The sequence below is a fragment of the Chiroxiphia lanceolata genome, chromosome 6, assembly GCF_009829145.1.
Source record: "Chiroxiphia lanceolata isolate bChiLan1 chromosome 6, bChiLan1.pri, whole genome shotgun sequence".
NCBI lineage: Eukaryota > Metazoa > Chordata > Aves > Passeriformes > Pipridae > Chiroxiphia > Chiroxiphia lanceolata.
In genome coordinates, this window is record NC_045642.1 from 63,430,567 (window position 1) to 63,445,021 (window position 14,455).

General features: G+C 42.3%; 3 protein-coding genes across 3 annotated transcripts in view; all 3 read left to right on the forward strand.

Moving 5' to 3' along the window:
• Window positions 1-9,058, forward strand: part of L2HGDH (L-2-hydroxyglutarate dehydrogenase) — a 38,075-nt gene extending 29,017 nt beyond the window's left edge. Inside the window, exon 14 of the transcript XR_004357789.1 lies at window positions 9,048-9,058. The gene's annotated coding sequence lies outside the window, so the exon portion shown is untranslated. The remainder of the gene's footprint in view (window positions 1-9,047) is intronic.
• The window catches only part of LOC116788859 (maestro heat-like repeat-containing protein family member 6), a 946,858-nt gene that overhangs the window by 846,047 nt on the left and 86,356 nt on the right, over window positions 1-14,455 (forward strand). The window lies entirely within an intron of this gene.
• Window positions 1-14,455, forward strand: part of SOS2 (SOS Ras/Rho guanine nucleotide exchange factor 2) — a 42,430-nt gene that overhangs the window by 12,341 nt on the left and 15,634 nt on the right. The window contains exons 3-8 of the mRNA XM_032692035.1: window positions 664-795; window positions 2,513-2,677; window positions 3,365-3,568; window positions 4,791-4,934; window positions 9,133-9,243; window positions 10,785-10,883. Coding sequence (XP_032547926.1) covers window positions 664-795; window positions 2,513-2,677; window positions 3,365-3,568; window positions 4,791-4,934; window positions 9,133-9,243; window positions 10,785-10,883 — 855 coding nt within the window. The remainder of the gene's footprint in view (window positions 1-663; window positions 796-2,512; window positions 2,678-3,364; window positions 3,569-4,790; window positions 4,935-9,132; window positions 9,244-10,784; window positions 10,884-14,455) is intronic.

Here is a 14,455-nt window from a genome sequence, read left to right on the forward strand (position 1 = left end):
AAAGCTGCCCCTAAGAAAACCTGCCTGTAAGAAAACCTCAGGCCTCCTGTTAGATTTCAGAATACGTGCAGAAACCTTTTTATCCAAGGGACACAAAAGTTTCACCATTTTTTCCCATCTCACCCTTCACTTTTTCGTTTCTGCCATAAACTTGACCTGCTGTTGGGCAAGTTACACCCTTTTCTGAAACAGGAACAATATCAACTTGGGTTTTTTGTAGCCTGTAAACTGTTTAGTAGTTCCTGGTGGTGTCTGTATTTTGGGCTCCTGGTCTCATAGAATTCCAGAATAGTTTGGGTTGGAAGGGACTTTAAAGACCACCCACTTCCAAGCCTCTGCCATGGGCTGGGACACCTTCCACTGGAAGCAGAGGCTGAAACCTGAGTTTTCTTGCTGCTCTTGTAAAGATGATATATCAGGAGGTATTTTAGGAGATTTGAAGGAGTTCTTGGTGCCCAGGGAAGGGAGGCTGGTTGGGATTGTTGCAAAGAGAGAAGCCGTGTTGGGTAAGAGGGAGAGAACAATTAGGAGAACGTGTTGCAAACACTGAGGAGGAGGATAATTGTCTGTACTACAGGGGAAGTAATTTGCTGTGCTGTGTTTTATTTAAACTTCTCTCTGATGGCTGTGGTTGATCTCAGTGCACTCTGTGTGTTTGGACAGGAGCGGGTCCAAAAGACATTTCCTCACCCCATAGACAAGTGGGCGATCGCTGATGCTCAGTCTGCCATAGAGAAACGGAAAAGAAGGAACCCTCTCCTGCTCCCTGTGGACAAAATCCATCCTTTACTGAAGGTACTTCACCCCCTCTGCTGTGGTATTGCCCTCCAGCATAACCTTTCATGTCTTTCTTTAATTTGTGTGACATTAAAGGAGTTTCTCTCGTTGGCTGAGGGAGTAAAGAGTCACCATAGAACAGGATGAATTTATTACAGTGATAATAAAAGTAGATCCTTAAATTCATCATAGGCATCAGTATGTTAATTATTACTCTTCTTTGAAATGTGACCGGTTAGTTTTTAACATAAATAAAACTCAAAATACCTTCCCCACTTCAGCAGCGCTGCTTTGATGCCTTTATTTGTCTCAAAATGCTGCAGAAACCAAAACAGAAGAAGAGAGAACAAGTAGGTCCTGTTCCTTGTGTACTGTCAACTGAGATGTGTGCCAGTGTCCTTGGAGTTACTGCTGAATGCCAACTGGAGCCTTGGGTTTAAAAATCATGAGATCTGCAAAGGTGTTTCCAGCTGCTGAGAAAACTTTGCTTGAGCATAAGCAGAAATTAAAGCCCTTTTTCGGGTCTAGTTGTGCTGTTGTCATTCACAGTGTCTCAGTTTGTGAGGGTCAGCGAGAGGGGAAGAGATTTTAGGCAAGAAAACAGCATGAAGTAAGATCTTCCTAGGCAACAGTGGTGTTTTTTGGTCAAGTCTGGTTTAGAAGTGTGTGAAAACAGGCACAGAATCTGATTTTTAGGGGATGCACCAATGCATGATAAGAACAAATTTGCCTTATTCAAATGCATGAGTTTACCTGGTCCTGACAGTCCTGCCCCAGGTAAGAGGCCCTGTGGAACAAGCTCTGCAGGACATGGAACATGTGTCCTCAGGAGAACGTGCAAGGTTCATCCTGTTGTTCTTTTTTTCTGTTTAGGATTTCATTATTAAAGTTTAATTACTTTATATACCCACCAGGATGATTAGAGGGATGGAACACCTCTCCCATAAGGGAAAGCTGAGAGAATTGGGATTGCTCAGTCTGGAGAAGAGAAGCTTTGGGGTGACCTGATTGTGGCCTTGCAGGACCTGAAGGGAACCAATAAGAAACATGGAGAGGGACTTTGGACAAGGGCCTGGAGTGACAGGACAAGGGGGAATGGCTTCCCATTGACAGAGGGCAGGGTTGGATGGGATTCTTGGATGGAATTCTTGTGTGTGAGGGTTGTGAGGCCCTGGCATAGGTTGCCCAGAGAAGCTGTGGCTGCCCCTGGATCCCTGGAATGTCCAAGGCCAGGTTGGAGGGGCTTGGAGCAACGTGGGCTAGTGGAAGGTGTCCCTGCCCATGGCAGGGGGTGGAATGGGATGGTCTTTAAGGTCCCTTCCAACCCAGACCATCCTGGGACTCTATGACAGTGAAACCTGCTCTGTTCTCAGAAGTTCAGACTAGGACCAGAGTCCTGCAATCAGCACAGCTACAGACGAAAAATTAAGTACAGGAGTGGGTTCTTCCTTGCAGGAACCCTATTTTTAGGAGTGTCATTTTTAGAAGAAGATTCATTGAAAGTTCTGTAGCTTTTCATCTGTTAAAATGGCAAAATGACACAAGCATTTACAAGCTTTCCCTTTGAGGCAGATGTCCCAATTTGCATTTGATGTGCTTATCCCTGGCTGTTACATTGACAGTTACCACCACAGACAAGACCAATTTCAGTAGAAAACTCAACGTGTTAATTGTCATTCCAAGTGAATTTCTGGAATAGATACCTTTTATTTTTCCTCTTGTTTTCACTTTGCAGGAGGTCCTGGGCTATAAGGTGGATTACCATGTCTCTCTCTATATTGTGGCTGTCTTGGAATACATCTCAGCTGACATTTTAAAGCTGGCTGGAAACTATGTTTTCAATATCCGGCACTTTGAGATCTCCCAGCAGGACATTAAAGTATCAATGTGTGCTGATAAGGTAAAGAGTTGGGATTAAAACAGTATCTAGAGGTGATTTTTTTAAATTTAATTGCATTTGGAAGGTATATCCAAAGGAGGATGGGAGGGAGAGCCTGGTCTTACTCAAATGCAGAGTAAGGTCTTACTCAAATTCCAGATCTTAAGCAAAAACTTAAGCTTAAGTTAAGCCTGTGTAAGTTTTGGAACTAAAATTTGTGAGTACTTTTTAGTACTTACAGACAGTGTAAGGACAGAAAATGATGATGTCCTTTATTTCTCTGCTGTCACCGCCCTCTTGATGTCACTTTGTCACGACAGCTCTTCTTCCTAATACAGAAAAGACCTTTAGTTTTCATGCCCATTAAAATGAGAAACATTTTTGTTTAATTTTATCTTTACCAGGAGGGTTTTGGCCAAGGCTTATGCAAGATGCCTTGTTTTCAGAGTTGATTCTGCATGAATTGTAACTTGTTTTCTAGGTCATACTAACTTCCAAAGGGAAAAATGGCTTTGGCAACTGATCCAGCCTCCTGCTGCCAAAGTTTAAATATTACTCCCCTTGTGAAAGTGATCACAGAAAGTATTGTATTAAAAACTCCAAGGATTTCTCTGAACACACGGAAACAGCCGAGCTTGAGCCAAGTGTGAAAATCAGGCTTGATGTCTTTTTTTTTTCTTTTTTTTTTTTTTTAAATTCCTTTGCTAGGTTTTGATGGATATGTTTGATCAGGATGAGATTGGATTGGTTTCTCTGTGTGAGGACGAGCCCTCTTCTTCTGGGGAGCTCAACTACTATGACCTTGTGAGGAACGAGATAGCAGAGGAAAGGCAATACCTGCGGGAGCTCAACCTGATCATCAAAGTATTTCGGGAAGCTTTCCTGTCCAACAGAAAACTCTTCACACCCAATGTGAGTCCTTTAGTGGTTATCGAATGGTAATGCTAATTACTAATTGCTCCATTAGCAGCCATAACTTCTCCATTTTAACTGTGCTGGAGGTAAAATTAAACCTGATTTATTGTCTTGTCACTGAGTAATGAGTGTTGTCTGTGTGTGAAATCCAGTGGGGGAATTGCCATTAATATTGTGTGAGTGCAGCTTAATGGACACCATTCCCTGTCAGGTGCCAGCAGGATTGTTTTGGTCATGTGGGTGATAGTTTCACTTTTGCTTAACATAAAAATTAAGTTATTTACCTGCATGTGCAGTGAATGCAGGTGAGCACTTGAATTGACATTTGAGGTCTACCCCAGGGCACTCTAATCTGTAGAAATTCCAAGTAAAACAGCCCCTGGCTCTGGATTCTCTAACTGTGAAGGCAGTTTCTGTTTGATAAATGTTTGAAATGTTTCGGTTGAAATTGTACCTGTGGCAAATCCCGTTTTCGGAATGCTGGAGTTTGGAAAGGAAGCACAGCTCTGGTAAGAGAAGGAGGGATTAGGGAATCCTTCCTGTGGGAGAAGGAGAAGGGGGCCCAGCAGAACCTGAACTGGGATTTTTAGGTTAAAAAGAGGCAGCAGGAGCTGCCCATTCCAGCTGGGTGTGGAGGTTCCTCAGGAGCCCATGGTGTATCAGGGAATTGTGCAAATGTGAGGACAGAATCCAAATAGAGATAATGGGAGGAGAAGGAAGTGATAATAGCTTTGGAGCTGAGGAATATTCTTTTGGGAACGGGTAGGAGGAATTTCTAATCTAAAAGTAGAATTTGGGAAAGGAAGCTACTGATTCTTCATCTGCTGAAGGAGCCCAGGAGCTGATTTAGTTGGACCTGTGGTTTAGAGGTTCTGACCTGTAAATTCCCTGCTTTAAATTGCTTCCTTCCTGTTTTTCTATGGAATAAGAACGAGCAGAGGGGACAATAACGGTTGGAAAAGCCAGGAATTTCTGTCCAAAGCCCCAGCAGCCTGTCCTGGGACCACACCAGCCTGGGAAGGACGGTGTGAGAATTGGGCAAGGCTGGATATGCCCAAAGGACTGGGAATACCCTGGAGTTCCGACTTTCTTCCTTGCTTTTTCTTGGCTCCTCTCCGTTTACCTCTTGGTTCAGACAAAAAAACCCCAAAAAGCTCCAGTATTTACCTAATGAATAAATTATTCCAAGCAGGACTAAGGCATGTTTTGGTGTTTGCAGGATATCGACGTGATATTCAGCAACATCTCAGACATCCACGAGCTGACGGTGAAGCTTTTGGGATTGATCGAGGACACCGTGGAAATGACGGATGAAAGCAGCCCCCACCCTCTGGCTGGCAGCTGCTTTGAGGACCTTGCAGAGGTAACAGTGTTTAATTGGGGAGTTTTGGGGGTTTTTTTTAACGTTTGCTTTTATTAAATCGCTCAAAACGTGGTTTTTAATTCAGGAAAATGCATCGTTTTACGTCTGGAATGGGAAATATTTCCACGGGTATTTCCACACAGCAGTGAGTCTGGGAAGCAGCTGATGGGTCAGGATTGTAGCAGAAGTGCTGTTGATTGACCTATAAAATAAATATTAAAGAGCAGGAGTAAGGGAAAACACTGGACAGGGATTGGGTGTGGCTCATATTGGAGCATTATTAACAATTATTTTGTCAGGTATTTTTTGTTTTAGTGGGCACTGAAATACTGGAAGGATTTTTTTTTTTTTGAAATTCTGAAGTGCTCCATATTCAGCTATTCCATAAAACCATTCTGAAATATGGAAGGGAGTCACAAAACTAAAGTTTTTGAGCAAGTGGGATGGAGCTCAGCTTGTTCAGAATATAAGTATACAGGTACCTTCATGACCTGGAAATAGGTGCAAAATGACTCTGGAATTCAGCAGAGGTGCACAGGGGAGAAGCAGGATCTGAAAAAAAAGGACAATTCAGCTTAGAATCCAGCACACAGTTTTAACTGACTGTGGAGCAAACTCTTGGAATGAATGACCAAGGCAGGGGGGGAGGTTTTGCTGTCACTGGACATGTTTAAATGGAGTCTTTGGGATGTGTATTAATCCCATTTTTTAGACCTAAAATGTGAGGGGAATCATGTAAATCACTGTTACAGAGGAAATCAATGAGTTGTTCTGTCTTGAGAAAGAATATATATGGTTTTTAGCTTAAAATGATGATGCTTATTAAAAATAACAATAAAAATTCTCTTTCATTTTTGCTTATCCTCAGTTTTTAAAATCTGAGAGTGAACATAATGTCTGAGGACTGTGTGAACACACCAGCACCACCTGGAAAATGATCACATTTCTGTGGCTGTAAAGGATCTGATCTTTGAGCCCTGGTGCCACTCACTTAGGAATAGACCAGAAAGATCAAGTTTTCTTGGCATTGCTTCAACAGACCACTCTTGAGGAGGGAATTCCAGTTGACCAAGTCTTAGCTCTTAAGTTATTGAAGCATAATTGCTTTATAATGATAAGGAGAAATGTTTGCTCCATGAATTAAAGTAGCTATTATATTAAAACTGAAAAAAAATACTAAAACTTTGAAACACTACATCACTATCCTGGGGGGAAAAAAAAATCTCATTTTATTGCAAAAGCTGCTTTTAGTCATCCTGTGCTTTAAAGGGAAACAAATCCTTTCCAATGAGCGGAAATCTCACCTGATTTTTTTTTCATTCACTGAAAAAATTTACATAGGAAATGAAGAGCAGATTATATTTCCAAGCTTTTTATGAGGGTAATAAGTTTGAATTTATTAATTCAGTTCTTATGGATGAAGACCTGCTTAATAACTGGGCTGTTGATTTGATCATCTCCCAGGGTGAGATCATCTTTCTGGAAGTGTTTGCAAAAGGGATCATTAAAGAGAGATATGAAAGTGAAGTGTTTATTTGCTCTGCTTATCTCACTGCCAGGGTTGTTCACTTAGTGTTTCCATTATAGAGGTCCTTCAACTCCTTTGGAAGGATAATTAAAACCAAACAATCCTCACGGGCTGGAATCTTCCTGCTTTGTCTGTTTTCCTGCATCACATCTCTGGAAGGTCTAGAAACATAAATATTGTCGTGGTTTTTGAGATAAGGAAGTTTTTGGGGAAAACAAAACATTTATTTCGAGTATGAGGAAAACAAAACTTTTTTTCTTTTTAAATATGGGGCAAAAAGAACAGTTTTTTCCTGGTGTGGAGGAAATTCAGAAACTTGATGCCTGACACAGGTAAGAGGGTGATGGATGGTGGCAGGAGAGCCTCAAAATGAGGGCAGAGGGTCTTTGTGCCTACTCTGGAGTGATCTTCAGAAGGCAGCTGATAAAACAAGTTATTGTGAGTAGGCTGTAAATTTGTTTTGCTGATATTTGTGTTCCCATAGGAGAAGTTTTAGTATCCACAAGGAGGAAAAAAGGTAGAAGCACACACTGAACGGGCTGAACAGTGCAAACACCAGTCCAGAATTGTGTGCTGCACTGAAATAATTTATGTGGGCATCAGGTTAATGTCTCCATGGAATCATGGCACTTTTGGGTTGGAAGGGACATTAAAGCCCATCCCATTCCACCCCCTGCCATGGGCAGGGACACCTTCCACCAGCCCAGGTTGCTCCAAGCCCCATCCAACCTGGCCTTGGACACTTCCAGGGATCCAGGGGCAGCCACAGCTTCTCTGGGCAACCTGTGCCAGGGCCTCACCACCCTCCCAGCTGGGAATTCCTTCCCAATATCCCATCTAACCCTGCCCTCCTTCAGCTGAAGGCCATTATTTTCAGTATTCCATAATTCCATAGTTCAGTAACTTTTGCAGCATTGCAAGTGTAAAACCCCTTTTTTCTGATTAGTCTCCTAGGGAAGATCCCTAATGCCGTTCTTTTCAATCTTATGCTCATAAAACAAATCCAAAACCTTAAAATACTGATTAAAATCTAAGCGGAATAAACTGAAACCACTTCTAAAATGCAGTAAAAACATAAAAAACCAGCACAGAGTATGTGTTGGCCGGGCTCCCCCAGTAGATTTACAGCAGGATTACACTGTGAGTAGTAGGTCCAGCTCTGCTCTCAGCTGTGCCCTGAGGTGTTATTGTCCTCTGGCTTTAATTTGGATGTTTTAAATTTAAGACTCCTCTGCAGCCTTCCAGTACCTGAAGGGAACTCACAGGAAAGATGAGGCAAAACTACTGACAAGGGCCTGGAGGGACAGGACAAGGGGAATGGCTTCCCAGTGCCAGAGGGCAGGATTAGATGGGATATGGGGAAGGAATTTTTGGCTGGGAGGGTGGTGAGGCCCTGGCACAGGTTGGCCAGAGAAACTGTGGCTGCCCCTGGATCCCTGGAAGTGTCCAAGGCCAGGTTGGACAGGGCTTGGAGCAACCTGGGATGGTGGAAGGTGTCCCTGCCCATGGCAGGGGGTGGAATGAGATGATCCTTGAAGTCCCTTCCAACCCAAACCATTCTGGGTTTCTGTGAGTTTTATGTTTGCTGTAGTGGAATAAACAAAAAAACCACCAGGCTCTAAACTAAATTCAGAATCTGCTGAAGAAAACCAGTTTGGTCAATTAGAGAGTGTCTAATAATTTCTCTTCAGCTGCTGCAGTGCCAAACTTTCCCCTCCTTCACCCCCCCTCTCCCAAAATACGGGTGGCCAGTGATGATTAAACTCGATGAGGAGAGTTGAGAGCGATAATTACAATTTGCATATGAAAAGAGCATTTGTTCTGTGCCTCTGCTCCCCACAGAGTTCCATTGCAGCTCCCCATGAGTCAGGTAGGAATTCCCCTGGACCCTCTGCAACTGGAAGACTTGAGACTCCACCTGAATGTTCAAACGAGCCTTTTGTGGTGGTTGGTATTCCCAAATTCGGCAGCCTGTATCCTGGGAAGAACTAAGGTGAAAAGAGGAATGTGCTTTATCCCAGGCACAGACAGCCCGGTGACTCAGGAGTGATTCAGCCCAGTGGATCTGCAGGGACTGGGATCAGCCTGACAGGCTTTGGCACAGCTGATCCAGAGGCAGCCATGAGTTATTCCTGCAGGGATTCCTGTGCAGTCAGGTTTGCATCCCATCCTGCTGTAGCTGATATTGAGGAATCACGGCCGGATACTCCAACCAGAGTCATATTTCTTTTGCACCTGAAACCCTTGATGTGATTAGAGAACTTTTCCCTGGGTTGCTTTGTCCCAGATGGAGATATTTTCCTTTTGACAGTCTCCCAAGTTCACTTTTCCCCACAGTGTCCTTTTTTACGGGCAGAGGGGAGGGAATTTGCCATTCCATGTGAAATGGGGCGAAAGCAAGAACTTCTCTTGCTTCCCACTGCTTCAGCAAAACAAAGTTTGTGTTGGCCACAGGGATTGGAAGGTTGAGGAATGCTGAGAAAATCGTGTGCAGCTAAAAGTTGGAAGTGAGAAAGGATTGTGGTTTCCTCAGTATTTGTTTTGCAAAATTGATATTTTCGTGAAAAGTTCCACTTGTGTGTCAGCTTCTCAAAGGAAATTATTGCACCAGCTGGGACAGAAATATCTTGCATCTTTCGTGTATTTATATGATTCTGTGTTTTTATTTAGGAACAAGCCTTTGATCCATATGAAACCTTGTCCCAGGATATTCTCTCTCCACAATTTCATGAGCATTTTAATAACCTAATGGCAAAACCTGCTGTTGCTCTCCACTTCCAGGTGAGTGCAAATGGGGAATACTGAAAGGCTTTAATTCTAATATTTCAAAGGTTTGAATTCTGTCAGTAATTCTTTACTTCCAACTGAGGCAGAAATCCTCGAGGTTCTGCCCTTTCTTCAGTGTAAGATATTTGGATTTTGCCTCTTGCTGTAAAATCTGGGCACAGCTCTGACCCATCCATGAATCTTCTTTAGTTCTTTTTGTCCTCACATCAGACACTTGCACGAGGACAGAGGGTGAGTTCTCACACTGCCATTTCCATCTTGCCTTTTAAAACCAAACACAGGCACCCAAACACCATGTTTTCATTTCCTTCCATACATATCCAAGGCCTCCTTCAGCACTGAGGCAGCAATTGATGGTTTTTCTTGAATAATTCTTCAATAATTTCTTAGTCATTGCTGCCCAGCAATCATCTGTGAGTTTTCTGTTGTTTTATTAGTTCTGTCCACCAGTGTGGCTGATTTATTAAAAGCTGCATGAGAGAAGGTGCTGAGCAAGTGGTGAGTCAGTTCTGCTCCCAGTTAAACCCAGTTTAGTGGTGCTGAGTTTGTAGGGTTCACTGGGGCACCTCTGCAAGCTGAGATTCCTCTGAGCCGTTCCTTCAGGTGAGTGTTTCCTCCTCACCTCCGAGACCTTGGAAAGCTGGATCATCTTACTCTGAAATACTTCTTGGTGTTGAAATAAGGCTCTTTACCTCCCTCCCTACCAAATTTAAAGCTCAAAGCTCTGTTCCAGATTAAATTGCTAACTGAGTCATTTTTCAGTGAATCTGGCCTCCTGCCTGACTCTCGTCACTGATTTCTCATCCTGATGTCATCATTTATTAGGGAGAAATTCCTCCCTGGGAGGGTGGGGAGGCCCTGGCACAGGTTGCCCAGAGAAGCTGTGGCTGCCTCTGGATCCCTGGAAGTGTCCAAGGCCAGGTTGGATGGGGCTTGGAGCAACCTGGGCTAGTGGAAGGTGTCCCTGCCCATGGCAGGGGGGTTGGAACGAGATGAGATTTAAGGTCCCTTCCACCCCAAACCATTCCGTGATTCTGTGATCACCATAGAAAGGCTTTCTTAGGAATGTTCCCTCACAGTTCTTCTCCGAGCTGTGGAGTTAAGGCAGAAAGGTAATTTTTAAAATGGATGTGAGGTAATTCAGTTTCTGCTCAACATTTATCCTGATATGGGAGATCACAGGAATTTCATCGTCCTTTGGAAAAATCTCATCTTACAACCTGAGTTATTGGCTTAGTTAAGTGCTGGGAAGGGGAAAAGATTTATCATTTTTTAAGTGATAAACTTGTGATTCTCAGTTTCTCAGGGTGATACTAGTACTAATTTCTTCAGTGCTTGATGAGAGCTCCATATTTCAATGTTGGATGTAATGGAAGCACAGCGAACATACCTGGGAGAAAAGGGAATTTGGGGGAGTTGTGACAAGTTTATTTGATTGTGTGGAAGCCCTGACTGCTCTTTAGCCAGTGCCAGACCTATCCAGTTCTGATTTGAGTATTTCAGTGTAAATAATCCTGTTTATTCTTCCTTTTCAGTCCACTGCTGAGGGGTTTAAAGAAGCTGTACAATACGTCCTCCCCCGCCTGCTGCTCATCCCAGTCTACCACTGTTTGCACTACTTTGAGTTACTACAGGTAAACAAAGCCACACTCTCATTTCTCACTAAAACCAGTTATTAATGTGGAGAATCTGAGCTTTTAAATAGGTGTTAAGATGTTAATTACTTCTTCTTCAAATGGAAAGAGATGAAAACATAAATTTGACACTGGTTACTAAATGTCTGAAAAGTAAAAACATGTAAAGAAATCTTCAGAAGCATCTGTTGCTCTGATATGAGCATTTGAACTATAATTTGTTGAACAAACCTTGAGTTCTAACACAGTTAAAAATTGAATATAAAAATCTAATTTCTTCTTTCCTTGAGTGCTAAATTTTTGTCCATTCACAAGCAGCTAAACAGAACCCAGATCAAATTCTCAGTCTCAAGTCACACTCCAGTTGCAGCTCAGCTTATTATTTCAGAATAATCCATTCTTAATGTTCAACCATTTGTCCTGAGTCCTAAATGGAAGTAGCTGAGGATAATGTACAGAAGTTTCTGTTTGCCCCATTGTGTTGGGAAAGTTTGTAATGCTTTAGGGGTAAGTGAATTATTAACCAACTGGGATGGACTTAAGTAGGTAAAACACCCTGTGGCTGCAGCTGACATTTGGAAATAGCAACAGAAATTACTCTTTTAGGTTCTCAGTGTAAAAACTGGCACTGGCCATGTTGTACAGGTGTGTTATATGGATTTCCTCTGGATTTCAAAGGATTTACTGCTATGAAGGAGGAAAGGGAAACTTTGCCACATAGTAACATCTATAGTAACAAATCTAGCAATTATGTTAACACCATATCTATTCAGCACAGGTTCCTTTTTTTTTTTTTGGAAGTTCACTCTTGTTTTCAGTATGTCTGCTGTGATTTTTTTTTGCATGTCCTGATTTAGATAAGGAAAAGTAAGGGATGATTTATTTTGCCCCATGAATCACACACCTCCAGTGTGCAGATGACCAATATTTTGTGGAAAGATTTAAATCCCAGAAGGGTTTGGGTTGGAAGGGACCTTAAAGACCATCTTGTTCCATGGGCAGGGACACCTTGCAATACACTTAAATACACATGGTCTCAGTAAATTTTAAATCTTTACACATTTCTCTTGATAGTCATTTTAGGAAGTAGTTTACAAAGCTTAAAAATACACCAAAACCAACTTTAATTCTCTCCCAACTCCCTGACAGGAGGGTGGAGCCAGGTAGGGGTCGGGCTCTGCTCCCAGAGAACAAGGGACAGGAGAAGAGTTGCCTCAAAGCAACTTGAGCAGCCTCAAGGGTCACCAGGGGAGGTTTAGCTTGGATATTGGGGAAATTCCCTCATGGAAAGGGTTGTCCAGCCCTGGCACAGCTGCCCAGGGCAGTGGTGGAGTCCCCATCCCTGGAGGGATTTAAAATCCCTGTGGATGTGGCACCTGGGGACATGGGGCAGTGGTGGCCTTGGCAGTGCTGGGGGAACAGTTGGACTCCATCATCTTGGAGGGCTTTTCCAACCTCAACAATTCCATGATTCCACAGTTCTGCCAGCCTTATGTTAAGGGAGCACTGTTGGTTTTGTAGATAAAGTCTCTTTCAAAATAGTGGAACTTCCCTTCCCATAACCACGGGCTTCTTACGATAATTCCCTGGAACTTCCCAAACTGTTCCTCTTTCACGCCGAATAATTGGATCAGTGACCTGCATTATGCTGAAGGTCAGGCTAATTAATGACCCATTGTGTCTTAGAGCTGGGAAAGTGCATCAGGATGAAATTTAGGGATGAAATCATGTGCTGCAGCTTTGGGGACAATCTGAGCCTTCAACTGGATTTACAAGTGTAGAGTGTGTAGTGTTTGTCCTCGTTTGGAGCGGAGTTTTCCCTCGTGTTTTTGATGAATAAAGCCTGGCAGACAGTGCAAAATCATTTTGTTGTGCCTTTTATTCATTTTAAAGGATAATACAGCAGGAGGGCGCATGAAAGATGATAATTTTAGCAGTGAAAATTATTAATTTTGATCTTTACCCGCAGTACACAAGATTTCTGAGTAGGATCTGACACTTGGCTGTCTTGAGCCTTTCCAACCTTGTGAGCAGAGAACAAAAATCTGAAATATTATTCTATAGTAATGGTAAATCCAGAGTTTTTTGTTATGATCCCTTTAGTTACAGGTTTTAAAATTTGAATTTTATGTTGTACTTTGAAAACATCTTAAACTGACAGAGATTTTTAAAACGCAGAGTGTTTTTAGGCACAAAGTATTTATTCAACAATATTAATATATAACATATTGAAAACCTTTAGTATTGCTTCTCTGTCACCATTTTGTTTGTCTCTAGGAACTCTGATTGAAAAAGTTCAAAATGGAAGCAAAAAAGCAACAATATTTTCATGGTTTCTGTAGGGAGAGAAGCTCAGATTGAGACTTTTACTTCTAAATAAAATTACCAAAAAACCCCTTCTGAATTGGGAGGTAAATAAAATAATGATTTACCGAAGCACAGGCCTCAAATATTTTCTTTTTTGGTAAATATCAAAACTAAAATTAATGAAATGAAAGTGTGAAAAGCTTGGAAATTCCTTCCAGCTGTAGAACTTTTCCTCCTCTATGCAAAAACATGCAGGATCTTCATCAGGGCCTTGTCGATGCCTAAGAAAGAGGATAAAGGTTCTGAATGGAATAGAGAGTTTATCCTTCCTTCTCATGTGACTCCCAGGCACAAGACTGTCCTGAATTCCTGCACATGACTCATTGTGTTGTCATCAAACAACCCAAAACATGAAATTATCAGACTCAGGAGCTTTTCCCACCTTTAGGATTTTGCACTTCACACCTTTTTTACATTCTTTGCATTTCTGTGGCTGACAGTAAGGAAAAGTAGGATCTCCACAGATTTTTTTCCCTTCCCTGTACTGTTCCTCAGCTCATAAAATTCCTGGAAGTTTTGGGCCATGAAACATTGATTCGTGGATGGAGGTTGTTTGGGCATGTGAAAACTAAAAAGTTTAGTAATTGAAATAACATGGAGTGGACCAAGCTGGTCAAACCCTGTTCTCTCCATTACTTTTAGAGGAAGCTGAGGGATCCTTGCTGAGGGAACGTAGTGGGGAAAGGAAAAGAAGGCTCTGCCATGCTGAGTGAGTGTAAGTAAGATTTCTCTTATGTAGGTAAAACAGAGTCTATCCAGAATTTATCCACGCGTGGCAAGTTGTCATGATTTTTCCCAGAAATTTATTAGCTTGAATTTTCCTTCAAACAACTCATAGAATCCCACAATGGTCTGGGTTGGAAGGGACCTTAAAGCTCATCCCATTCCACCCCCTGCCATGGAGGGGCTCGTACAATCCTGAGGGTGAAAGAGGTTAAAAAGAAAAAAAATCTTTTCTTTTTATCAGTAGTATTTTAAGTGTCACCTTAAAGAACCAAACCCAGGAACTTTTAGGCTTCACTCAAAGCATGTTGCTGCCAGTTGGATGGAGATGGATGTGAAAACCTGTGGGATTTCCTGGTTCAGGAAGTTTCTGCCTCGTGGTGGAGACAGATCTAGTCTTTATAAAAAGGAAATATGCTGGTTCTCACTGTCTTTACATTTTGCTGTAGAGGAAAATCTTGAATGCAGACCTTTTTTTTGAC